The 26,079-nt window shown below is 39.5% G+C and overlaps 1 protein-coding gene across 2 annotated transcripts; it reads left to right on the forward strand.

Moving 5' to 3' along the window:
- Positions 1-2,736: 2,736 nt before the first annotated feature.
- Positions 2,737-25,108, forward strand: LOC494843 (uncharacterized). 2 transcript variants are annotated; one of them, NM_001094669.1, is given in 10 exon segments: positions 2,771-2,871; positions 6,388-6,523; positions 7,127-7,504; positions 10,390-10,677; positions 14,699-14,728; positions 17,154-17,408; positions 19,751-19,853; positions 20,730-20,823; positions 22,344-23,084; positions 23,594-25,108. In NM_001094669.1, coding segments are annotated over 8 exon segments (1,389 nt in total). In that variant the 5' UTR covers positions 2,771-2,871; positions 6,388-6,447; the 3' UTR covers positions 22,509-23,084; positions 23,594-25,108.
- Positions 25,109-26,079: the final 971 nt, after the last annotated feature.

Genomic DNA, 26,079 nt, shown 5'->3' on the forward strand with positions numbered 1-26,079 from the left:
GAAAAATCAAAAAGTAATTTAAAATTACAAAAAGGAGGAGCTCATATTTTGCTGGATTAGGTAGTCTGCCCCAAATGCTTGACAATTGATCGTATTCTAGCTTAGTAAGATCATATAAGAAGCATAACCATGGGGTTTACCTAAATACAGTTCCTAGAGTCATAGCAAAATGGCAATAGTGCTGGCACTCAATTCCCCAAAGGGTTAATCTGCTCGTGAGTGCTAAACGATAAGAGGTACAATTATAGATCGATTCAGGATAGGCCGTAAGTATCACTCGTATCAACCCACAGCTATTACCGAAAATACCCTAATGTGACAGGCAATCTTAAGATGCCTGTCACATTAGGGTATTTTCGGTAATAGCTGTGGGTTAATACGAGTGATACTTTCAGTTTCTGGATTCGTAAATAATTTACCTTGAACTGTCCATTCAATCAGATATCTAGTTAAAGCAGACAAATTAAAAGTTCTAAAATTAGGTACTTTTAATCCTTTTAAATTAACAGAAGCTTTCAACTTGAAGAGAGCAGTCTTGGACTTTTTGACCAGATAAAGTTTAGCAAAGCGGAATCAAGCTTTTTAACATCCGAGAATCTGCTAAGCAAAGGCAAATTAATTAATGGGTAAATAGGCTTAGTGAAAATCAGAGTTTTAAAAAGCATCACCTTTCCTTTAAATTTAACCGAAGGTGAGCCCATTTTGCACACATGGAAACTATTTTTTCAAATGCTGGTAAAATATTTAGCAAATATAGACTTTTTAAATCTGAAGGTATGGTTAAACCCAGATATTTGATCTGAGATATAGGATTATGAGGTTGTAATTTCTTTAAAAGGGAATTAGAAATAGACCCATACACAATCATTGTCTCACATTTTTCCACATTGATCTCATATCCAGAGAATGACTGAAAATTGTTGAGAAGGCCAGAAAGTGTATTGTTTGGATTCTTAATTATTAACAGTAAATCATCATCAAATTCTACTACTTGTAGCTGTTTCTTATTAATTGTAATCCACTGGAAAGTTCTTGAAGATTCAAGAAAACTGATTAGTGGTTCTAGGACCAAATTAAATAAAAAGGAGATAAGGGGCATCCTTGTCTAGTACCTTTAAATATTCTAAAGGTTAAAGATTGGGCTCCCCCTAAAATAACTTCAGTTCTGGGAGTAAATATATTGTATATTTTGATAAAACAGACCATTTATACCAAACTTTTCTAAACAAGTAAAGAGATGTTCCCAAATAATATTATCAAATACCAACATTCAGTAAGGTTCTGGGCATGACATTTGTGCATGCATGTTTGAAATGCTCCCCTTGCATGCATACACTAGGTAGGCATGCTTTGCTTATGTTCATTGGATCCTTTCTGATGCCTAACTATACCAAAAATATTGGGAGTACTTAAGAGATGCAAATTCCACTAAGAACAGGAACCAAAAATTATTTACTATATATGTTTATTTGTGACATTTACCATTTAGGTTTTTTATTTTATTCCATGTCAAATTAATGCCAAAGAGGAAGTTCACCTACTCATTAAAAGGCTGTAGAAAATTAGAGCATTGTAACCATTTGGAAATATTTTATTTTAGGTGGCCATTGATGCACTTAGCTCTTTAAAGATCATCACTACACAAAATGATATGATGGTGCTGGTTCAACAACACTGTAGTAAACACCAATCAGCTCAGTTAAAGACTTATATGGCATGGAACTCAAGATAATGTCACAGCATTAGTTTGGTGAAATATCAGTAACTACAGATAACAGAAGGTTCTTCACCATTATTGCTAATTTTACTGACTGGGGGCAGGTTGACAAAAGTGGAGGTGCAGTACCCAAGTACACAGAATAATGATGTTATCAATATAGAAAGCCTCATAAGGGGAGTACAATAGAATATTCCACAAACTATTACAGGAGGGCTTTGGAGTCTTTAAAGGACCAGTAACATCAAAAAATGAAATTGTTTTAAAGTAATAAAAATATAATGCAGTGTTTGCCCTGCGCTAGTAAAACTGGTGTGTTTAATTGAGAAATACTACTATTGTTTATATAAATAAAGGCTTAAGTTACACAGCACATAGGAGATAAGCTCTGTAGAACATAATGTTATCTGTTCTCCACTAATTATCCCGTGCCATATTGCATTTTTTTCAATTTCTGCCATTGCTACTCAGCAGCTTGTTTATATGAACTATAGGCAAACAGATCAGTTTTACCAGTGAAGGGCAACACTACATGATAATTGCATTACTATAAAACACTTAAATTTTTTGGTGTTACTGTTTATTTAATGGACAAAGGAAGATTCACAACTATTGCAAAAATGAAAACTTTATATAAGCTTCATCATACTGAAATAAGAAACTTTGTAAATACAATCAATTAAATATTCTGAAATAATTAAGTTCATCTTCACTATTCCTCTCTCAGCATCAGTTTTTTCTTCGTTCTGTCTTCATGCAGCAGTTGGGTGTCAGATATTCACTGACAGTTAGATCCAATATATCTTATAGGGGGCTTCCTTTCCTAGCAGATGATTAACAATTTTAAAAATATTTGTTGTAGACATTTAACAACCCAACAAACAAATAAAAAAACACACTAAATCTTCTGATCTGAGGCTGGACTCACATAGAAGCGTGGGAGACTTTATTGTTACTTCTGTTTTTTCTTCATCAAGAGAGGAAGAAGAGAAGCGGAAGGCACAGTGTGTAACCCCAACACAGACACAGACAATTGCATGACAGAGGGACATGAGATGAGATACACAAGAAGGAGACACAATTAATGAGAAATTCAGAGGTTTTGAACTGTGGGGAGAGTGAAAATCAAGCTGGAAACCCCAGGGAATAAACAAGTAAGGAGATGGAAATCTAATAAATCCTACGGAAGAATTGTGCTGTTTTATTCACTTTATTTATCTGATGCAGGATTTATTTTATGACAATGCAAGTGAGCTCTAGAAGGTGTATATGCCTAGTATATAAAAGTATATAGAAGTATATAGAAGTATATAAAAGTATATAGAAGTATATAGAAGTATATAGAAGTATATAAAGTATATAGAAGTATATAAAAGTATATAGAAGTATATAGAAGTATATAGAAGTATATAAAAGTATATAGAAGTATATAGAAGTAAATAGAAGTATATAAAAGTATATAGAAGTATATAGAATTACTATATTTATGTGCCATAACCTGTGGATTGTGTATCAATGTAATATAGTGTAAATATACACGAGCCTTGAGTAATGCATAGTGTACAGTATGTGTCTACTAGTGTATCTAGTGTACTGATAAAACACCCAATGTAAATGTAAAAACATTGAGTGAAGATCTAAAAATTACAGAAGACCCCTTATCTTGAAAACCCCAGGTTCTGAGCATATCTGTATCTTATGGTCAAGTACAAGGCAAAGTTTCATTATTATAGAGAAAAAAATGAAATCTTTTTGAAAAATCATTTGCTTAAAATGGAGTCTATGGGAGAGGTCGCTTTCTGGATAGCAGCTTTCCAATGATATGCTTTAAAATATAAAAAAGAGAATCATAGAAAGCATGGACTTTTTAGAAACATAAGGACAAGCTTACCGCTTTCCATAAGGGGTCCGGGTGCTCATGCTCCAAACCCTCAGCAATGGGGGAATCCGTACAAAAACCTAAAAAAGTGAAGCTGGCACCATTCCGTCACCCCAAACAAATATGATAAGTTAAGTAGAATCCAGGAGTCTCAAAATCTTAGTAAAGTAATACAAAAATCTTTATTTACATCTTGTATAAAAGATAATAGCCTGACGCGTTTCGTGCCACCACAGGGCGCTTAATCATAGGCTTAAAAATATACACTTGTGTTCCACACAGGTACAGTGATGAGATGAGTCTTCTGTACGAAGAGATTGAGCTCCAGCTATGAGCACTATTAGTAATGTATGGCTTACTGTTCCTGTTGACTCATTTTGCTTTTATTCTTATAAATTAATTGCTTATATTGTCCTCAGATTCAGGGTTGGACTGAACCAATGGGACATAAAGTGGGCTTTGAGGCTGGGGGGGGCCCTGAGGCTGCAGGGCCCCCCAGTCTGACGTCCCACTAGGTGTTCTCTCAAATCACAGAGGTTACTGACAGTCTCATCGGTACAGACAGGGTCAGGAGACTGACAGGTAAAGGGATTAGAGAACCATACCCAAGAAGTGTGCCGAGCACTGATGTTAGTGATATTGTGCAGGACAATGTGCTGAATTCTTATTAAGAAGAGAACAGAGAGATAGGGCTAGTGAGTCCCACTGAGAAGAGATTATGGGATCAGTATCTAGTGAATATATTTATGAAGTAGAGTCACAGTCACTGTCTGACTGATATAGAGGCAAATAACTATTCCTGGAAGTGTGCCTAGAGAGATAAGAGGAGTTATTTATCACTCTGGGTGCAAAGTATAAAAAACAGACACAATCTGACATGTTTTTCCTACTTGCCCTGTCCAGTTGGTAAATGTGACACCTTCTAAAACCACTAAAATAAACATGACATGACTAATGCATTTCATTAAGTCTGTTTAGCTGTAATTGTCATCACATGCTGCACCAGAATTTATTAATGACAAGTTTTGCTGCATCAGATTCTATGAGATTTGTAACCTCACTGTCAGTCTTTGATACTTTACAATAACAATTGCAGAGAAAAAGAAAATATTTTTTAAACATTTGAATTACTTGATTATAATAAAGTCTATGGGGCAAATTCACTAAGCGCCGAAGCGCCGAACGCTAGCGTTAATTCGCTAGCGTTTGGCATTTCGTTACTGTGCAAATTCACTAATGAACGATGGCGTAGTTTCGCTAGTGTTACTTCGCACCCTTACGCCAGGCGAATTTTCGCTAGCGATGTAACTACGCAAATTCACTAACTTGCGCAGTGTATTGAACGCTACCTTTTACGCTAGACTTCCTTCGCCACCTCAGACCTGGCGAAGCGCAATAGAGTAGATAGGGATTGTTTCAAAAAAAGTCAAAAATTTTTCTAAGTCCTGAAAAACGCTGGCGTGTTTTCTACATTATGGGTGATAGGCTGAAAAAGATCGAAAAAATTTTTGGGGCTCCCCTCCTTCCCCCCTACATCTCCTGACTCATGGCAACTTACCTAGACAGTGGGCACATGTGTAGGGCAAAATAAAAATTTTATTTGATGATTTGAAGGTTTTCTAGGCATTTGTAGTGCTGATACGTATTCCTCCATTGAAATTTGAATTTCACGCCGTATGCAAATTAGCCTTCGCTAGCGTAACTTCGCTTTACATAGCGAATCAACGCTAGCGCAACTTCGCAACCTTACGCTACCCCTGTGCGCAACTTCGGATTTTAGTGAATTTGCGGAGCGCTGGCGAAACTACGCCTGGCGAAGCGCGGCGAAGTTGCACCTGGCGCAACTTCGCATCTTAGTGAATTTGCCCCTATGTGAGATGTTCATTCCATTATTTGGAACTTTCTGGATAATGGGTTTCCAGATGACGGATCCCATACCTGTATACTGTATATATATATATACATGTAGCTGCAAATTGTATAACCTGTATACTGTATAAATAGCTGCAAACTGTATATAGATGGTCTGCAGATCTTTGTGCTCAGTTTTGTGACCCCAAACAAACGTATCCATCTGTTTGTATTAATAGGGTAGTTCATTGTAGCTTTACATGTGTTATAGGATGTCTGATTCATAACAGTTATTTAATTAGTTGCTTTAATTTGGTTATTCATACAAGGAACATTTTATTTCTTATAGTTTTTGAATTGTTTTGCCATCTTCTTCTGACTCTTCCCAGCTTTGAAATGTGGGTCACTGACCCCAGCAGCCAAAAACCATTGCTCTGTGAGTCTATAATGTTGTTGTTAGTTTTTATTACTTTTCTCTCTATTCGGCCCCTCTCCTATTCATTAGGGATGGGCGAATTTTACCTGTTTCACTTCAACAAAAATTTGCCGCTGGCGAAATGTTGCTGACGTCCATTAAAGTCTATGGACGTCAAAAAAATGTTGTCGTGCGGTGAAATTTTTTCAACGCGCGTCTTTTTATTTTGACGCACAAAGCCATACAAGTCTATGGGCGTAATTTTTTTGCCGAAACAAGGCGAAAAAATTCACCCATCCCTACTAATCATACCCCAGTCTCTTATTCAAACCACTTCCTGGTTGCTAGGGTAATTTGGACTCTAGCAACCAAATACCTGCTAAAAATCCAAACTGAAGCCAAAAAAACTAATTTGATGAAAAATGAAGACCAATTGCAAATAGTCTCAGAATATCAATCTCTACATCATACTAAAATAAATTTTAAGGTGAATAACCCATTTAATGTGTTTTTGGTCTTGTCTAGGCGAAGTAGAACTTCTATGACTGTCATAGATATAACTATCTACACTGACTGTATATCAGGATGGGGCTCAGAAGATCTTGGTTTTACGGGAAATATCAAATGATTCTTCTGTCTATTTTGACAATGCAGTGGAAGGGTGAGTATGGCTAAATTTGTATTAAATCAAAATAGTTTTCACTGATAGAGGTACAGACTAAATTTGCGAAACTGCGGAGAAAATTCGCAGATGGAAATATTTGCGCGTCAAAACATTTTTGGAGCGCCAGAATAGTCGTGTGCATAAAAATTGTTGTGCGTCAAAATTATTCGCCCATTGAGTTTAATGCATTTGGCCAAAATAGGCGCATGTCTTAACATTGTCGCAGGCGTCGAAATTGACACGCGTCAAAATCATTTTGACGCCCATTGACTTCAATGTGTTTTGCACGTTTTTCGCCATTTGGTGAATTCCGCGGGAAATCCAAAATCTGAATGTCTTAAAAAAAAAAAATCAGTGCAGCTCCCATTGACTTGTATGGCCCCTCAGCTGCTTTCACTTGCCGAGGTTTTGTGTTTTTTGCACTTAATAAACCTCCGATTTTTAGAGAAATAAAAAAAAAAAAGAATATGATTTGTGGGGGGAAAAAAAGAAATCCGAATCTTAGCCTATAGGCCCCCAAAGTAGCTATTTGTTTCTGACAAACTATAAAGTGTAATAAACAAAGCAAATATGTACAAAATATATTTATTTCATCCACAGGCAGGAATTGTGAGGAAAAGACCGAGGAACTACCAGGGTTTAAAATCGAGGCACCAGCAGAGGTGACAGTGCAGAGGGGACTCTGTGTGCTCATCCCCTGTAACTTTACTGTTCATCGCAATTATACCTTAACCAAAGATGCCATTGGAATCTGGTATAAAGGATATACAAATGGCCCAGTTGCAGCTTCTACCAACTCCTCTCAGTTCCCTAATACAACAAACGGCCGCTTTATATTCACTGGTAATGTGAGTGCAGGAGACTGTTCCTTCTCTATCAGTGATGCACAACCAGGAGATGCAGCAAAGTATCGGTTCAGACTTGAGGGTCCTGTAAAATTTAATTATCTTCATATCCAGCCTTCTGTATCTGTGACAGGTGAGTGAATAAAACAAACCAACTCATTACAGACAGGGCCTAAGCCACAATCCCACTCAGGGTCCCAGTGCCGTAAAGTTGGAGTGATATCTATTAAAGGGGAGGCTCACTTATAAGTTATCTTTTAATGTTATAGAATAACCAGTTCTTTGCAAGTTTTCAATGTGTTCTCATTTTTAATTTCTTACAGTTTTTTTTTTATATATAATTAACAGCCATTATTGTTCTGTGAATCTACAATTATATTGTTATTGTTACTTTTTATCATTTTTCTATTCAGGAAGCTTCTATATATGTTCCAGTCTCTTATTCAAACCGCTACCTTGTTGCTATTATAATTTGGACCCTAGCAACCCGATGGCTGCTTAAATTGCAAGCTACTGAACAAAAATGTTAAATAATTAAAAAAAACCTCAGATAAAAAAATGAAAACCATAAAATCCTCCTCTACATTGTACTAGGGGATTATTATTTAAAGTCAGATTTTTTCTGGGAAAAAACGAAATTTTTAATGGGAAAAAACTAAAATTTTCATAGAAAAAACCCTCACATTTTTCGAGATATATTAAACCTTGATGGTGTTAAAAGTCTGAATGTCCCGCATGTGCCGGAAGGGGGTTGGTGGATGACTGGCAGCAGGCTCAATGGGCTCAGAGAGGGGTTTGCGGCAAGGGCTGGGGGGCTGGAGGGGGGCCTCTGAAACAGCAGCGTCCGACCCCCAGTCCGACCCTGGTTCTCTTAGACTTTAGGGGTTAACCTCTGAATTTCTTCCTGCCGTATTCCTCTAGCTCCATGCACAGGTAATACAACTTAATGCAGCTACCTGGAATATTGGTTGCAGAACAACAAGATAACAACATCAGTGCTGTAAAAATCTGTTAGTAAACTTAATTTCCCACTGCCTTACTTCTAGTTGCCCTTCTCTCTTCACTTTCCACTAGATCCACTGTGCCGGACCAGTCCAACCCTGATATGATACTTTGTATACTGTAGACTGTAGTGATGGGCCAATTTATTTTCCAGGATCGAATTCGCTGTGAATTTGCGCGATTCGCCGACGGCAAATAAATTTGTGAAACGGCTGCAAAATTTCGCTGGCAAAAAACGGAGTGGAAAATTCGCTGGCGAAAAACGGACGCCGGCGTCAAAAATGGACGCTGGCGACAAAAACGAGACGCCGGCGCCGTTTCATGAATTTTTTGCCGTTTCGTGAATTTCGCGGGAAATTTCGGCACAAATTCGCCCATAACTAGTAGACTGTGCTGAATATACACTGTAACTGCGGCTCATTCACAAAGAGAAATGTGTGCTTTTGTTTGAATTAAATTTTGCTAACCTGGAAACTGTTTAGTGACCACTCCCGACAGTCGAAGAAAGGCTGCCAATTTAATAGTTAGCAAAAGTGAGTAATAAAAATCTAATTTTTAAAATGTAACCATTTACAGAATGGTTTATTCTTAGCAAATTTTCAGTTGAACTTTTTTATTTTTTATAGTTTCTGAATGATTCGCCTTCCTCTTCTGCATCTTCTGCAATTTTCTAATGAGGGTCACTGACCCCGAAAGCCAAAAAAAAGATTACTCTTTGCGGCTATTGTTACTTTTTATTGCTTATTTTTTTTATTCAGGCCTCTCCTATTAATGTTCCAGTCTGATATTCAGGCCGCTGCCTGATTACTTACAGTGCTACGCAATATGTTGGCGCTATATAAATACAGTAGATGTAAATAATAATAATTACTAGGGTAAATGGGACCCTGGCAATGGACAATCTCAACAGACTAACCCTGGCTCAGACCACACTTTTGTCAATTTTGAAAACCAGCAAGCGCTTGATTATTAATCAGGGTGCCATATTGTTTTATGAGTCCATGGAAAGAAAAAGAAGAAAAAGATAAATTTAAAAAAACTAAGGAAAAAGTGAAAGGTATAACGAGGCAGCAGCAGTGGAAGTGGATGGGTTTTAAGGAATTAGCTGTGAAAGGAATAACGAAGATGTACATAAGTAACATTCATAGTAAACTTCCACATGATGCACCAATATTAAATAAAACCATTAAAGGGGTTGTTACAGTGGCGAAACTAGAGTGTGCCGGGCCCCCCTGCAAAACAATCTTCGGAGGGGCCCAGCACATTCCAATCCCCATCCTCCCGCCCACTTCCTGCCTTGGTCCCATCATGCCTCCGCCCACTTCCCAACTTGACTCCACCTACTCCCCTGCTCTGTGCCCACTTGCTCTCCAATGCCCTGCCGCAGACAGAAGAAGGCAAATAATTAAAAACTATAAATAAATAATGAAGAATTGCCCATTCTATAACATACTAATAGTAAACTTAAAGATGAACCACCCCTTTAACATCTGATTGACTTGGCTATTGACACAAGTGGACACTGGAATTAGTGTTAGCTCCAGAATGGTGGTAAAGTCCCCTTGCTTTAAAGGAAAAGTTCAGTATACAAATAAAAACTGGGTAAATAAATAGGCTGTGCAAAATAAATAATGTCTCTAATAAAGTTAGTTAGGCAAAAATGTAATGTATAAAGGTTGGAGTGACTGAATGTGTAACATAACAGAACACTACTAGACATACAGTCACTCCAACCTTTATACATTACATTTATCTATCTATATTAGATACATTTTTTATTCTGCACAGCCTATTTATTCACCCAGTTATTATTTTTACACTGAACTGTTCCTTTAATGGTTGCACTTATGGATAATTCATCAAATCAGACTTGCCTAAAGTTGCAAAGGATCATGTATGTCTGAAAGAAGCTTTCTGAATAGTATCAACGTGCTTTCAATTTTGTATCATGTTGTGCACTTACAGTAGCCCTTGAATTCATAATGTCTCCTTGTCTCATTCATCTTGTAGGCCTGAAAGAACCTGAAATATCTCCCACTGGGGATCTGATCGCTGATAAAGAAGTGACTGTGACTTGCACGGCTCCTACAAACTGCCCTGGGCTCTCTCCAAACTTCACATGGGAGGGAAGTGTAAATACAGACAATATACAGAATAATACATCGAGGCACCAAAATGGGACCGTCACCTACCGGTCAAATATCACTTTCACTCCATCACCAGGACACCATAATTCCTCCTTAACCTGCACAGTGATTTATACAAATGAGTCTACTAACACCAACATCACTTTGAATGTTGAATGTGAGTCTTCTTCTATCATGTTTTTTTTAATTATACCCAACCAGTAGTTTTTCACATTTCATCATATGTATTTCTTTTAAAGAACAAATGAAGGTCCAACAATGAGATGCTTGTTACTGTTTGTTGTTTATTCTAATGAGCGGGTCTGTATCTGTTCCTGGATTATGTACCTAACGTTTCAGCAGTTTATTTACTACTCCAGATTCCCATAGAGTGTGTGATGTGCAAATAACAAACAGGAGGCTTTGTATGAAGCAACAGCACTTCTTGTTTCCAACTCCTTCTCCATGAAGCCAATGTCAGGGTACCTGTGTGGCGGGGTCGTCCGCCGCGCCATCCGCGGGGATGCCCGCCGCACCGTTCTCCTCTCTAGCCGCACCAGCATGTCTTCGCTGGCGCCGGCTTCTCTCTAGGGCGCGTGCGGCGCGCCTCCTGGGGATTTAAAGGCGCGCTGACGTCATACATCAGCGCGCAAAGGCGCGAAATTCAAATAGTATTTAAAGCCCAGGGTTGCTGCTTGTAATTGCCCGTGATAGGATTTGTTCCTGGTGCTTCTGAGCTTAAGCTATTTTTGTCTGAACCTGTGTGTGATTCCTGTTGTGACCCCTGCCTGGCTTTTGACTATTCTGACTTCTGGATCCTGACCTTTGCCTGATTACCAACTACCTCTTTTGATTAAATCTTTGATTGACAACCCGGTTTGACCCTTGCCTGCCTGACAATTCTTGATATCTGCCTGCCTCGACCCAGCCTGTCTGACGATTCTCTTGCCTGCTCCATTTGTACCGTGACCTTCGGCCCAAAAGACTCTGCTAACAGCCGTGCCCCTCTGCCAGCCAGAACATCTCGCCTTGTACCCCTCGTTAAGTCCAAGTGGCACCCAAGTAAGCTGAGGAGCTGAGGGCTCCTCCCAAAGCCCAACGGTGGTCACACTACTGGTGAAGCCGAGCCGAGACCAGGGTACTTGGCACCTGTTCTGGTATTGGGTGCCGGCGTGACAGCCATATAAGGAGTGTGGGTACATTTAAAGGGGTGTTTCACCTTTACGTTAACTTTTAGTATGTTATAGACCAGGGGGTCAGCAACCTTTACTATCAAAAGAGCCATTTTGCCCCCTGTTCCACTAAAGAAAAATAGTCTGGAGCCATAATACATAACACAGCTTACTCACTAAACTTTTAAAAGTTTTAACCTTTTTTTAATTTTAACTGTTTTAACAAGAGAATACAACAAACAGAAGTGCAGTGTGTATGTGCAGGCCTATTTTGAAATAAATGAAACACTGAATAGCCCTATTGAATGCTACTATTCTCATCTGTTTAATGTGACTTCTGTTTCTGAAGTTCCATGCTGATCTTCCCTCTCTTGTCTTGAGTGTGTGACCGCGGAGATGAATCATTTTGTTGCAGCTCGGTCATACCTGTCACTCCTGGGACGTCTATACAGCCCTCGTCCATGCTGGCAAATGCCCACCTGTTTAAAGAGGCTTATTCGATGTACCTTAATTAATCATTGCTGTATCAAAAATGACAAAGTGTTTATATAATCCTAATGTCTCAATTGTACCCTAACCTTTAGTTTGTAAACTCTAATCTCTAGGTCAGTGATCCCCAACCAGTAGCTCGTGAGCAACATGTTGCTCTCCAACCCCTTGGATGTTGCTCCCAGTGGCCTCAAAGCAGCTGATTATTTTTGAATTCCAGGCTTGGAGGCAAGTTTTGGTTGTGTAAAAACCAGGTGTACTGCCAAACAGAGCCTCAATGTAGGTTGACAGTCAACATAGGGGCTACCAAATGGCCAATCACAGCACTTATTTGGCACCCCAATAACATTTTTCATGCTGGTGTTGCTCCCCAACTCCTTTTACTTCTGCATGTTGCTCACGGGTTCAAAAGGTTGGGGATCCCTGCTCTAGGTCCTTCTAACCCTGTTGTACTCTGTAATCCTTGTTTGTTATCCACCATTAATTCCCTGTTTGCTATAACTGCAGTAAAGCACTGCGTATCTTGACAGCGCTATATAAATAAATGATGATGATGACCACGGTAAGCTAACCATTAACTTACTGCGGTCGCACACTCAAGAAGCCGCCAGTACGTGGGAGGGCTGTATAGACAATAGCCGCAAGACTGAGCCGTAGCAAACAGGATGAAGAGCCGCATGAGGCTCCGGAGCTGCGGGTTGCCTACCCCTGTTATAGACTGTTAAATTCTAAGCTCTAAAGCTGGCCATAGACGCAAAGATCCAATGTACGATCAGACTTTCCCATCTCCCGACCCGCCATTTAAAGGGAAAGAAAACCTAGTCGGCGCAAACCTCCCGTTTGTTGCCCATCCTCCCTCCTCCCCCCTGGCCTACCCGTCCCGCTGAGCAAATGCCCCTAACTTGTTACTTACCCTTCTGCGCAGGTCCAGTCCAGGGAGTTCACAGACGACATCTTCTTCCACGCGATCTTCTTCCTGCTGTGAACGGCGTTTTGGCGCATGCGCAGTAGGATCATTTCGCCGGTACGGATCTACTGCGCATGTGCCAAAAGTCACGCGCATGCGCAGTAGATCGTACCGGCGAAACGATCCTACTGCGCATGCGCCGTTCAAAGCAGGAAGAAGATCGCGTGGAAGAAGATGACGTCTGTGAACTCCCTGGACTGGACCTGCGCAGAAGGGTAAGTAACAAGTTAGGGGCATTTGCCCAGCGGGACGGGTAGGCCAGGGGGGAGGAGGGAGGGGGGCAACAAACGGGAGGGGGGGTGGGGGGTTTGCGCCGACTAGGTTTCCTTCCCCTTTAACCATTCAGCTCAAAGTCTTACCATTCCGATCAAATAAAGTAGTAATAAAACAGATCAGCAATGTTCTACCTCTGACAGCAATCGTACGATACTTATGTCTGACAACACTAGTGACAGTCTCCCTCTGAAAATCGTACGATCAGAAATACACGCAGAGATATTATCGACAGGCGACAGAAATTTTCTAACCTGTCCGATCGACCAAACGACTGATCTCCGCCGGACGAAAAATGTCGGGACTCCACACACGGTCCGAAAATCGTACGAATTTGTACGATCGGATTGTTGCGTCTATGGCCAGCTTAAGCAGCATTTCAATTGGTCTTCATTATTTGTTTATTTATTTTTTATTTGCCTTCATTTTTTTGTCTCTTTTCAGCTTTCAAATGAGGGTCACTGACCCCCATCTAAAAGCTAATGCTCTGTAAGGCTACACATGTGTTGCTTTTGGTAGTTTTTATTCCTCATCTTTCTATTCAGGGCCTCTCCTGTTTATATTCCAGTCTCCTATTTAAATCAATGCATGGTTGCTAGGGCCATATATTGTAATTTGGCTGCTCCTAAAAGAATACTTGTGTTTGGAATATTTTTTTAATTTAAATCTGACTCCAGTGTTACTGCCAGGGCCAGTCTATTGTTTAATAAAAGAGTCACTGTGTATCTATCCCTTATACTGAGGTCCTGACACTGATGATGATGGACAGTGCAAGTTCTGTATGCTACTGTGGGTCTCATTTAACAACACTGGGTTAATTTGCACCTGGGCCGTAACCTATGGATATTAATGTTTTGATTTAATTATTCTATATTCAGCTGCCTGTAAAAAGTAACCACTGATTCCTACTATAGATTACGTAGATTACGGCAATGGTGCAAATGTGTCCAGTGTTGAATAAACTATAATTCTCACCACGCCCTATGTTAGATATATGCAAAATGGCAGCTCCCAGTAGAGATTGACATAATGGAGATGCCAATATCACTTTAATAAATGAGACCTAGTATTTCTAGTCTGATCTTGCCCGTCCCATAGGACACAATGATAACTGTAGGCACAGCACCACGTTGAGATCATTAGAGTGCGGTATTTACAGGCAAGAACAGATGTGATGGGGTGGGGAGGTAGATTTAACAAAAAAATGGCAGTTAAGCAAAGTCTAAGAAATATCAATAATTAATTGCTGCTATACTTAAATGATATTTTTTATATCTAATGTGTTATTTGTGTTGCAGATCCACCCACTCTGATTATCTCTGTTCCAGGTAATATACGTAATACACACAGACCCTGTTGCACATTCATGCTGCTTTGTTAGAGGGGCTGGTAGGATATTATTTTATGTGAGTAGTGATGGGCGAATTTGCGCCGTTTCGCTTCACCGCAAAATTCGCAAAAAGGCAAAAAATTTGCGAAACGGCGCCGGCGTCTGGTTTTTGACGCCGGCAGCCGTTTTTCCAACGCCGGCGTCAAAATAAATTCGCCCATCACTATATATGAGCACTGACCTTTGTGCAATGATTGTGGGAAATGGGTTGGCCCTTTCACAACGTCACTGCTGATCTCTTTGGCAGACTCATTCGGATTGACTTCTTAAAGGATAAATAAAACTTTAAAATAAGTAAATGTTAAATTGACAAGGGTCCTATTCTAAGCACTTTTATCATTGACATGAATTAATTTTTTTATTCCAAGATATTAAGGGATACATGGACTGTTAATATAAATGAATTTTGTTACAACAGCGCCACCTGCTGGTCAGTTTCCCACCAGTCTGACCACCAAGTAGTCAAGGAAGTTGTCAGGAGAAAGAGGCTGCTCTGATGTTCTTCTGCTTAGGGAAAAAAATAGAAACCTTTTCTCAAATCTTTCCTAAGCAGAAGAACATCAGAGCAGCCTCTTTCTTTCTCCTGACAACTTCTGGTGGGGCTGTTGGAACAGAATTCTCTCCTCTTTACAGTACATGTATCGTATGGTTTCATGGAATAGAAAATAAATAACTGATGAATGTAAATTACAAAAGTGCTTAGGATAGCACTCTCATCATGTTACATTTACTTATTGTAAAGGTTTACTTATCCTTTAAGAGACAAATGACAAAAAATACATTCCTAATAGATTCAAAACTTATAATTGAGATGTTTAAGGAATTGTCCCAAACCACAAGGATGACACTCTATTATGCCTAGACATGCGCATTAATTGGGGCCCTCCTGACCCAGTCTGTGTGGTCAAATAGGCTATTCCTTTCATATTGGCTTCACAAGCCCATGGCCCAGGAAACTGATAGATCTTGGTCTTTTTATCAAGTCACATGCAATTGCTGCTGGATCCAAGGCAACAGGTAGGGCAGTGTCTGACAAAGTGACATAATAGGGTGAGGCTTGGGGGCAGTTTTACTAAGCGGCCAATTTTCGCCAGCGTCCGTTTCGCACCCATCGCAACACTTTGCCAGGCGCAAATGCGCTCAGATTACACCAATTCACTAATATGCAGAGTTTCGTCCTGGGTACCGAACTCTGGTGACTTTTCGCTAGCGTTACTTTGGCAGTGTGAGCATTTCATAGCGAAGATGCAATAGCATTCATTTGTGCCTAGTAGTGATGGGCACGAATTCGCGCGATTTGCCGCTGGTGAATAAATTCGCAAAACGGCCGCGAAAATTTGCTGACGTAAAAAAAACCCTAGATGCCGACATCAAAAACGAGACGCCGACGTCAAAAAAGAGACGCCGGCGCCGTTTTGCGAATTTTTCGCCATTTCGCACGAAATACGCACATTTTTCGGCGAAGCGAAACGGTGCAAATTCGCCCCTCACTAGTGCCTAGCAAAACTTCGCTATTGATCTTGCGCTTAGGTCAATTTGCATACGGCACGAAATTTAAAGTTGTATGGACGTCTTTATGTTAAATGTTGTTGCAAATACTTACAAATTCCACTTTTAAAAAAACATGTAGAGGGAAACTTAATAAAGACGAGAGAGTTAATATAATGCCCTTCACATGAGCCCACTGTAAAATGAATGTTCCATATGTCTGAAAAAAGTTTAGGTTAGGACTTTTGCAGCAAATCCCGCTTAAAAAAAGGAAAAGTGGCCAGTGTTTTTTGAACTTAGATGCATTTTCGGCTCACAGGATATGATGTAAGTGACAGAAGATTGAGGAAGATTTAACTGCTTTATAGCACTTTGCCTGGTCTGAGGTGGTGAAGTCAACTCTGGCGAAAGAGGTAACGTTCTGTAAAATCTGCATTTTAGTGAATTTGCGGAGTAACGTTTTTTCGCCAGAGTAAAAAGTCACCTGGCAATAGACTGCGAATGACCGCTACCAACAGTCTCTTTCGCTAGCGAATTGGCACCTGCGCCTGTTAGTAAATTGGCAATGTCTCTGCGGATGGCCATGCTAGTGAATTGTCGCTAGCGTTAGCCACTTCACATTTTAGTTAATCTGCCCCTACAGGTGAATTTGTTTTTTATTGTCTTTGTTATATGATATGCTAAAGTGAGACTAACCACAAAGAGAAGGGTAATTTTTACCAGTATATAATTTTGCCATCATTTATCATTTGCCCAACAGAACTTGAGCAGCCATTTGCAAACAATTATTTCAGCCTTTATAAGTGTTCTATTTATGAAATATTTTTTATTTTTTATAAGATTTTGTCTTTAATGGTGAGTTTAATACCTTGTAGGTGGGACAGGAGAGAGCAGCCGCCTAATCATGAGAGAAGGAGACTCTCAGGAAATCTACTGTAAAGTGGACAGTAACCCAACAGCCAACATTATCTGGACTAGAGGAAAGAGCCCTGTTGAGAATATCCAGCAGAATGGACAGAATGTGACTCTGTCACTAAGGAATGTTACAGAGAATGACAGTGATACATATACATGTACTGCACAGAACCAACGGGGGAACAACAGTCGCTCTATCAGTGTCTCTGTGGAATGTAAGTTACACTTATCTGATGCAAACTCCAATGCTTATAACATTTTAACTCATATTCACTTACAGTACTAACATAGTAAGTTAGGTTGAAAAAAAACCACACGTCCATCAAACACCATGGATAAAATAATTCTAATGAATGAAAAGAGACATAGATAGCAGTTATTTTAGCCTGTACATATATGTAATATAAATATATGTGAGTGAACACGTGAGTGTTTTTTGTGTATTAGAGAGTTGGGCTTTCAGTGCTCAAGTCCATGAAAAATTCTACCGAATATACTCGTGTATAAGCCGACCCGAGTATAAGCCGAGGTACCTAATTTTACCTACGAAAACTGGGAAAACTTATTGACTCTAGTATAAGCCTAGACACAACTATAGCCCTGTCTCCCAGTAGCGCACATTCTGCCAAAGCGACCCCCCAGCGATCACCGGGCTTCTTTGCAAAGTTTGATGGTGACAGAGAATTGCCAAACGGATTACTGTGTGCATTGTCCCACTGTCCCACTACCATGTGCAGAGAGTGCTGTGTGATATTGCCATCACTGTTAATCTTTCGTATAACCAACAGAGGGCGCTGTGTGATATTGCAGTCACTGTTATTCTTTCATACAACCAACAGATGGCGCTGTGTGATATTGCAGTCACTGTTAATCTTTCATATAACCAACAGAGGGCGCTGTGATATTGCAGTCACTGTTATTCTTTCATACAACCAACAGATGGCGCTGTGTGATATTGCAGTCACTGTTATTCTTCCATACAACCAACAGATGGCGCTGTGTGATATTGCAGTCACTGTTATTCTTTCATACAACCAACAGAGGGCGCACTGTTATTCTTTCATATAACCAACAGAGGGCATTGTGGGATATTGCAGTCTCTCCCCAAGTGTACTGTTGGTATAGGAATGATTAAAAGTGACTGCAATCTCAGCTACTTGGGTCGGGTACCGCTGACCCGAGTATAAGCCGAGGTAGACTTTTTCAGCACATTTTGGATGCTGAAAAACTCGGCTTATACACGGGTATATACGGTACTTATGATTTACTTTGCTTAATGTTGTCTTACCTGTAAACATGTGCACAAGAGGGAAAGGGACACCAAGGGGCCGATTCACTAAATTCGAGTGAAGGATTCGAAGTAAAAAAACTTCTAATTTCAAAGTTTTTTTGGGCTACTTCGACCATCGAATGGGCTACTTCGACCTTCGACTACGACTTCGAATCGAAGGATTCGTAGTAAAAATCGTTCGACTCTTCGACCATTCGATAGTCCAAGTACTGTCTCTTTAAAAAAAACTTCGACCCCCTAGTTCGGCATCTAAAAGCTACCGAAGTCAATGTTAGCCTATGAGGAAGGTCCCCATAGGCTTGGCTAACTTTTTTTGATCGAAGGATATTCCTTCAATCGTTGGATTTAAATCCTTCGAATCGTTCGATTCGAAGGATTTAATCGTTCGATCGAAGGAATAATCCTTCGATCGTTCGATCGTACTATCTGTGCTAAATCCTTCGGCTTCGATATTCGAAGTCGAAGGATTTTAGTTCCTAGTCGAATATCGAGGGTTAATTAACCCTCGATATTCGACCCTTAGTGAATCAGCCCCCAAATGTTTTCTGCTGCATATAAGGGGGTTAGGCTAGATGGAGAGTCTCTTTCAACTCTGAACATCTAAATGGACATTTGAGAAGTCTATAGTTCTCCAAAATTCATTTCTAGTCTACAGGCGTCAAAAATTTTTTGTCGCAAGACAATTTTTTTCACCCATTGGAGTCTATGGGCATTATTTTTGCGGTGAAACTCGGCAAACAATTTTGCGCATCACTACAGGAATGGGATCTGTTATCTGGAAACCAGTTTTCCAGAAAGCTCCGAATTAAGGAAAGGTTGGGTCCCATAGACTCCATTTAGCTAAATAATCCAGATTTTTGAAAAATTATTTCCTTTTTCTCTGTAATAATAAAACAGTCGCTTGTACTTGATCCCAACTAAGATATAATTAATCCTTATTGGAAGCAAAACCAGCTTATTGGGTTTATTTAATGTTTACGTGAGTTTCTAGTAGACTTAAGGTATGAAGATCCAAAATAGCAGGTCATAAAACTGTATACATAAAACTTTTTGTGTGTGACCTTGTACCACACCATCTTTGAATCTGCCAACAACTCATTCATGCATTTAAGGGCTTTGTAACCTGAAATCTTAAAGGAACATTGGGCTGTAAAGATTTCCCTTTCAAAATTATGCCCACCCTTTAATTCCTCTGATGTGAAAAGTTTATACAGACTGATGTTTATTTTCATATGATCATTAAGATGAAATCCTTTTCTTTTTCAGCTTTACAAAAGCCTCAGACAAATTTCCTCATTGTTGGACTTTGTATTTTATTTCTCACACTTGTGGTGGTAATAGCGGTGTTTGTGTTCAGAAGGATGAGAAAGTGAGTCTTCAGTTATTTATTCCTTTAACATACTAACTCTTCCAGGATTGGTGCTTTGAACTAGATGGATGAAAGGTCCTTAGTGATGGGCGAATTCATTCGCCAGACGCGAATTCGCGAAACACCCGTGAAAATTCGCCCCAAAAAAACAGACGCCAGCGTCAAAAAAACGGGCGCCAGAATAAAAAACGGGCGCCGGTGTCAAAAGCGAGACGCCAGCACCGTTTCGTGAATTTTTCGCCATTTCGCGAATTTCACGGGAAATTCGTGAATTTTCCGGTGAAGCGAAACAGCGCAAATTCGCCCATCACTAAAGGTCCTCTTTATTAATTCTTTTCTGTTGTGCAGAAACATAAAGTACATCCAAGAATCATATTGCAGCAGGACTACAGAAAGAGTGAAGTTAGAGATCACCACAGTCCTCTAGAGTGAAATTCCACCACTCTCCAATCATTTCTATGGGATTTTTAAAAGAGTATTTATCAATGGGTGAAAGTGAAAGTTCATCCTTTGATAAATACTCCTTTCAAAATCCAATAGAAATGAATGGAGATTGGCGAAATTCCACTCTAGAGGACTGTGGCAATCTTTTTTTTTAAATTAGCCAAATTTGTGGATGGGAGTTAAGTCGAGTTTGTTTCTGGTAATATATGAAAAAAAACATGTTTTAGTAGATAACTCCCAGACATAGTTTTTGCTTATTTTAAAAATAATATTCAATAGTCTTTTTTTAAAAAAAGTTTTACAGGTTAGAAAATGTATGTATGCAAATTGATAGAAGATGTATTTAAAATAAAAAATTAAATCTGCTCTACTGCTTATTTCATCATTAATGTTATAACTAATTCACTAATGCTTTTTGGTCATTTTTTATAGGAAGAAGGACCTACAGGAGGACAGGACTACTAAAGAGATGCCTAAAAGTGATAGTGATGGGATTTACAATGATATGGACAATATGAAAATCTATGTAAGTGGGTCTTATCTGTAGTATTATTCTCATTGTGTATGTGAGAGTGTGCTCCTGGATTTGTTATTCTAAATACAAAGATTATTAGATGAGATGAGTCAGTTGTCTGTAATAGATGGGATGCTAGTTAAACATTAAACAGAATGTCATGAGGGCATCCTTAAAGGGATCCTGTCATTGGAAAACATGTTTTTTTTCAAAATGCACCAGTTAATAGCACTACTCCAGCAGAATTCTGCACTGAAATCCATTTCTCAAAAGAGCAAACAGATTTTTTTATATTCAATTTTGAAATCTGACATGGGGCTAGACATTTTGTCAATTTCCCAGCTGCCCCCAGTCATGTGACTTGTGCCTGCACTTTAGGAGAGAAATGCTTTCTGGCCAGCTGTTGTTTTTCCTTCTCTGTGTAACTAAATGTGTCTCAGTGGGACATGGGTTTTTACTATTGAGTGTTGTTCTTAGATTTACCAGACAGCTGTTATCTTGTGTTAGGGAGCTGCTATCTGGTTACCTTCCCATTGTTCTTTTGTTTGGCTGCTGGGGAGGGAGAGGGAGGGGGTGATATCACTCCAACTTGCAGTACAGCAGTAAAGAGTGATTGAAGTTTATCAGAGCACAAATCACATGACTTGGGGCAGCTGGGAAACTGACAATATGTCTAGCTCCATGTCAGATTTCAAAATTGAATATAAAAAAATCTGTTTGCTCTTTTGAGAAATGGATTTCAGTGCAGAATTATGCTGGAGCAGCACTATTAACTGATTCATTTTGAAAAAAATGTTTTTTTCCATGACAGTATCCCTTTAACTGAGAAGGAAATGGGGATTTTTGTGGATAACAAACTGTGCAACTCTAGGTCAAGTCAGTTAATGGCCACAAAAGTGCTTTATTCCAAGATTCATTGACTCTTGTAATGAAATAATTTTGCCTCTTAACAGGTCTCTGGTAAGTCCTCATCTTGAGTATGTAGCTCAGTTGTGGACTCCAGAAGGATATAAATGAGCTGGAGAGAATGCTGAGCTGTGTAATTAAACTGGTTAAAGGGATAGAAGATTTAAATGAGGACAGACTGGCAAGGTTGCCATTGCTTGCTCTGGAAAGGCAGATAGCAGAGCATCTACTAAAGAAACGAATAACAAACCAGAGGCCTTCCCTTTAAACATGGGGAATTGAACATTTATTTGAAGCAGGAGAATTGATTCTTTACAGTGAGGGTAGAGAGGTATAATATCCATGGCTATAAGGATCTTGAGATCTACAGTTAGTACATATGTTTATATAGTTTACACAAGATGAGCTGCCCCTGCCACTGCTTTAAGACCCCCAAGGTAGCAGATACAGTACAATAGTTGCAAATGTATAATTACTTGTACATTATTTCCCCAGCATTTTAATATATGAATACAATAATACAATAATTATTGTTCATCTTCAATTATTTTGCAATAAAGCACAGTAGAAGCACTGTATGTTATATCCAATACAGTCATACCGAAATATGAATTGATTTTCTGCAGGACTTACACATTGACATAGAGGAAGCAAAACTGGATAAAGATTATTCTGATCTGCATATAAACAATGAAACAGAGGTGCAATATTCCTCCCTTGATTTCTCAAACATAAAACCAAAGGAAGATCCTCAAACAGAGATCATATATTCTGAGGTCAAACGCAAGTAACCCTGGGCATATACTGAAAACAATGCATGAATGTAAATAAAGGACTGTTCTGCTATAGAGACTTGTTAAGACAATGTCTAATTCTCAGGGACTTTTTTTCTATGACTACTAAGTGCCTGATACACTGGTCCTTTCTGACTATTACATAACAGAGGCCACAGAAGCACGGCATTCTTCCTGAATATGGCTGCACTTTCTTCTTTTCACATAAACTGGTTCTAGACTGTAAGCTTGCACAAGTAAAACACATGCAAATGTTCTCAATGTATTGTTGGACACCCCGGTGTATTGGGGAGCTACGCAAAAACCTATTATTTTGGCATATTCAAAGTAAACTTTTGAAGGGCACTACATTGCAAGGTGTTCATAGTAACATCAAAAGCAATAAAAATATGGACACTTAATGCATTACACAAGATTACACGTATTTAAAAGTAAAAAAGTCTTTAGTCAAAGCTACATTAAAACATCTCCATGCACTACGCGTTTCATGCCCTAAGGCAGTGATCCCCAACCAATAGCTCGTGAGCAACATGTTGCTCTCCAACCCCTTGGATGTTGCTATCAGTGGCCTTAAAGGAGAAGGAAATTCCCTGGGCGCGAAAACCCTCCCCTCTCCCCTGTGTTGCCCCCCCTCCCTCTTCCCCCCTGGCCTACCTGTCCCACCAGGCAAATGCCCCTAACTTGTTACTCACCCCTCTGCGCAGGTCCTGTCCACGGAGCTCACAGGCACCATCTTCTCCCAAGCGGTCATCTTCCTGCTTTGATCTGCGTTTTTGGCGCATGCGCAGTAGGAGCATTTACTGGTACGGATCTACTGCGTATGCACCAAAAGTCACAAAGTTTTCCGATTTCCCTTCATGACATTCGGCACATGCGCAGTAGATCCGTACCGGTAAATGCTCCTACTGCGCATGCTCCAGAAGATGCCGATTAATCCAGGAAGAAGACCACTTGGGAGAAGATGGCGCCTGTGAGCTCCGTGGACAGGACCTGCGCAGAGGGGTGAGTAACAAGTTAGGGGCATTTGCCCAGGGGGACAGGTAGGCCAGGGGGGAGGAGGGAGGACAGCAACACAGAGGAGGGGGGAGGGATTTTTGCACCCAGGGGGTTTCCTTCTCCTTTAAGGCAGGTGCTTATTTTTGAATTCCAGGCTTGGAGACAAGTTTTGGTTGCATAAAAATCAGGTGCACTGCCAAACAGAGCCTCAATGTAGGTTGGCAATCAACATAGGGGTTACTAAATGGTCAATCACAGCACTTATTTGGCAGCCCAAGAACATTTTTCATGCTTGTGTTGCTCCCAAACTCCTTTTACTTCTGAATGTTGCTCACAGGTTCTAAAGGTTGGGGATCCATGCCCTAAGGGCTCATAATCATGGGCCCATGATCAGCCCATAATCATCTCATGATTAAGTGCCCTTAGGGCATGAAACGCATAGGGCATGGAAATGTTTTAATGTAGGTTTGAATTCAGATTTTTTTACTTTTAACTATGAAACCTTTGTGAAATCTATCGAGTGCCCATACTTTTATTGCTTTCAGTAAAGGCTGCTCCTCCTGGACTTTTTCTACTGGGTGGGTGTTTTTGGTGCCCCTTTATGCTTTCTACAACTCTTCACCAAAACATCAACACATTTCCCCCTTAATATTGTACATTTTATAATCTTTAAAGAAAATAGCATATAGGTATGGGATCATTTATCTGGTAACCTATTATCCAAAAAACCCGAATTACGGGCTCAAATAAATTTCATTTTATCTAAATAATCCAAAAAACTATTTCCATTTTCGGTGTAATAATAATAGTTTTTTAAAACTTCGGATAATGGAAAAGATCCATTATCCGAAATAGCCCTGGTGTTCTTTTATATTTTGCCACATAATAAATATGGTTTAATAAAATGATCATTAAAGAAACATTGTTTGTTTTGACCTGCTTTAATTGAATTTTATATATTTCCTGATCTTACAAGAATTGGCGATTTAAGGACATATGGTGTGCCCATGATGGCACTTACTTTTCCATATTGCCTCTCTAGTTTATAACTAGTGATGGGCGAATTTATTCGCCAGGTGCGAATTCGCGGTGAATTTGCGCGTTTTGCCGCCAGCGAATAAATTCGCGAAACGCCCACGAAAATTCGCGGCAAAAATTCGCCAGCTTAAAAAAAAATTTTGCCGAAAAAACGGACACCGGCGTTGAAAAAAACGGGCGCCGGCGTCAAAAATGGGCGCCGGCGTCAAAAACGAGACGCCGGCGCCGTTTCACGAATTTCGCTAATTTTTCGGCGAAACTGCGCAAATTTGCCCATCACTATTTATAACAAATAACTCAAAGTGCTCACTGATATTTAAGGCCATGGTGGCAATTTATAGTACAGTTATGTAGAGTTGTAGAATTGTAGACTTGTGCTTTCTTCAGTTTAATTGCACTTCACTAGTCAGTCTATCTCCAATTTGTGAATCTTTTGATGAACATAAGTATAACTTGCTAGTATGGTATAGTTTTTATTACTAAATTAGACTATGCACATTGTAAGTAATTCTACCATTTAAAATTTTATTTTTTAACCAATAAATATGTTTTTATTGTTGTAATATTGGTGTGTAGGCAGCAATCTCAAGGTAATTTTGCCTGGTCACGTGCTTTCAGAATAATCCAGCACTTCACAATTTAACCTCTTTGAGATTGTTTTCTTTTTTTGTTTCTCCTACTCAGTGTAACTAAAGGAGCCATGACTTGGTTAGCAGGACTTGGATTTTTACCACTGAGTGTTATTCTCATATCTACCACTAGGTAGAGAATGGATCCAATTGTTCTTCTGAAGGGCTGCTAGAGGGAAAATGGTGGGGTATAATAACATTCCAGCTTGCAAAGCAACACAAAAGTGTTATTAAAGTTTATCAAAGCACAAGTCACATGACTGGGGGACACCTGGGAAACTAACAATATGTCTAGCCTTGTGTCAGATTTCAATATTAAATGTAAACAAATATCTTTGCTCTTTTTAAAAACAGATTTCAAAGCAATATTTAACTGGAGCAGCTCTATTAACTGATGCATTTGGTAAAAAAAAAGTTTTCCCATGACAGAATCCCTTTAACTCACAGAGAGTCCGGTGAACTGACAATACCCTTGAAAACGAGCTATTTCCACACACTTACTGCTGTGGAAGACTGATTGTAGAAACCCTCCATCACTGCCATGGGCCCAACTGTCAAAACTGGTGAGACATGTGTTTACATACATTTACATACAAATAATATGCATTTTACTAAATAAAACTTATTTTTGCTTCTTTTTGCACACACAATCACAGATGTGTACACACCTGCGTACACAAACATACACTTACCATTTTCCCCCTATTTATCTTGTAGAATGACTCAAGTATATTGACCACTTATCATGCTGTTGGATAGATGAGTAGGTGCATCTCGTGTCATTTTACCTGGTCATGTGCTTTCAGAAAGAGCCAGCACTTTAGGATGGAACTGCTTTCTGGCAGGCTGTTGTTTCTCCTACTCAATGTAACTGAATGTGTCTCAGTGGGACCTGGATTTTACTA

The sequence above is a fragment of the Xenopus laevis genome, chromosome 7S (genome assembly GCF_017654675.1).
Source record: "Xenopus laevis strain J_2021 chromosome 7S, Xenopus_laevis_v10.1, whole genome shotgun sequence".
NCBI lineage: Eukaryota > Metazoa > Chordata > Amphibia > Anura > Pipidae > Xenopus > Xenopus laevis.

Excerpts from the sequence above, each read along its gene's own strand:
- LOC494843 (XM_041570540.1), top strand. The coding sequence starts at position 6,448 with ATGGGGCTCAGAAGATCTTGGTTTTACGGGAAATATCAAATGATTCTT. Across the intron at positions 19,854-20,729 it reads GTGTTCAGAAGGATGAGAAA|GAAGAAGGACCTACAGGAGG; the intron begins GTGAGTCTTCAG and ends CATTTTTTATAG. Across the intron at positions 20,824-22,343 it reads TGGACAATATGAAAATCTAT|GACTTACACATTGACATAGA; the intron begins GTAAGTGGGTCT and ends GATTTTCTGCAG.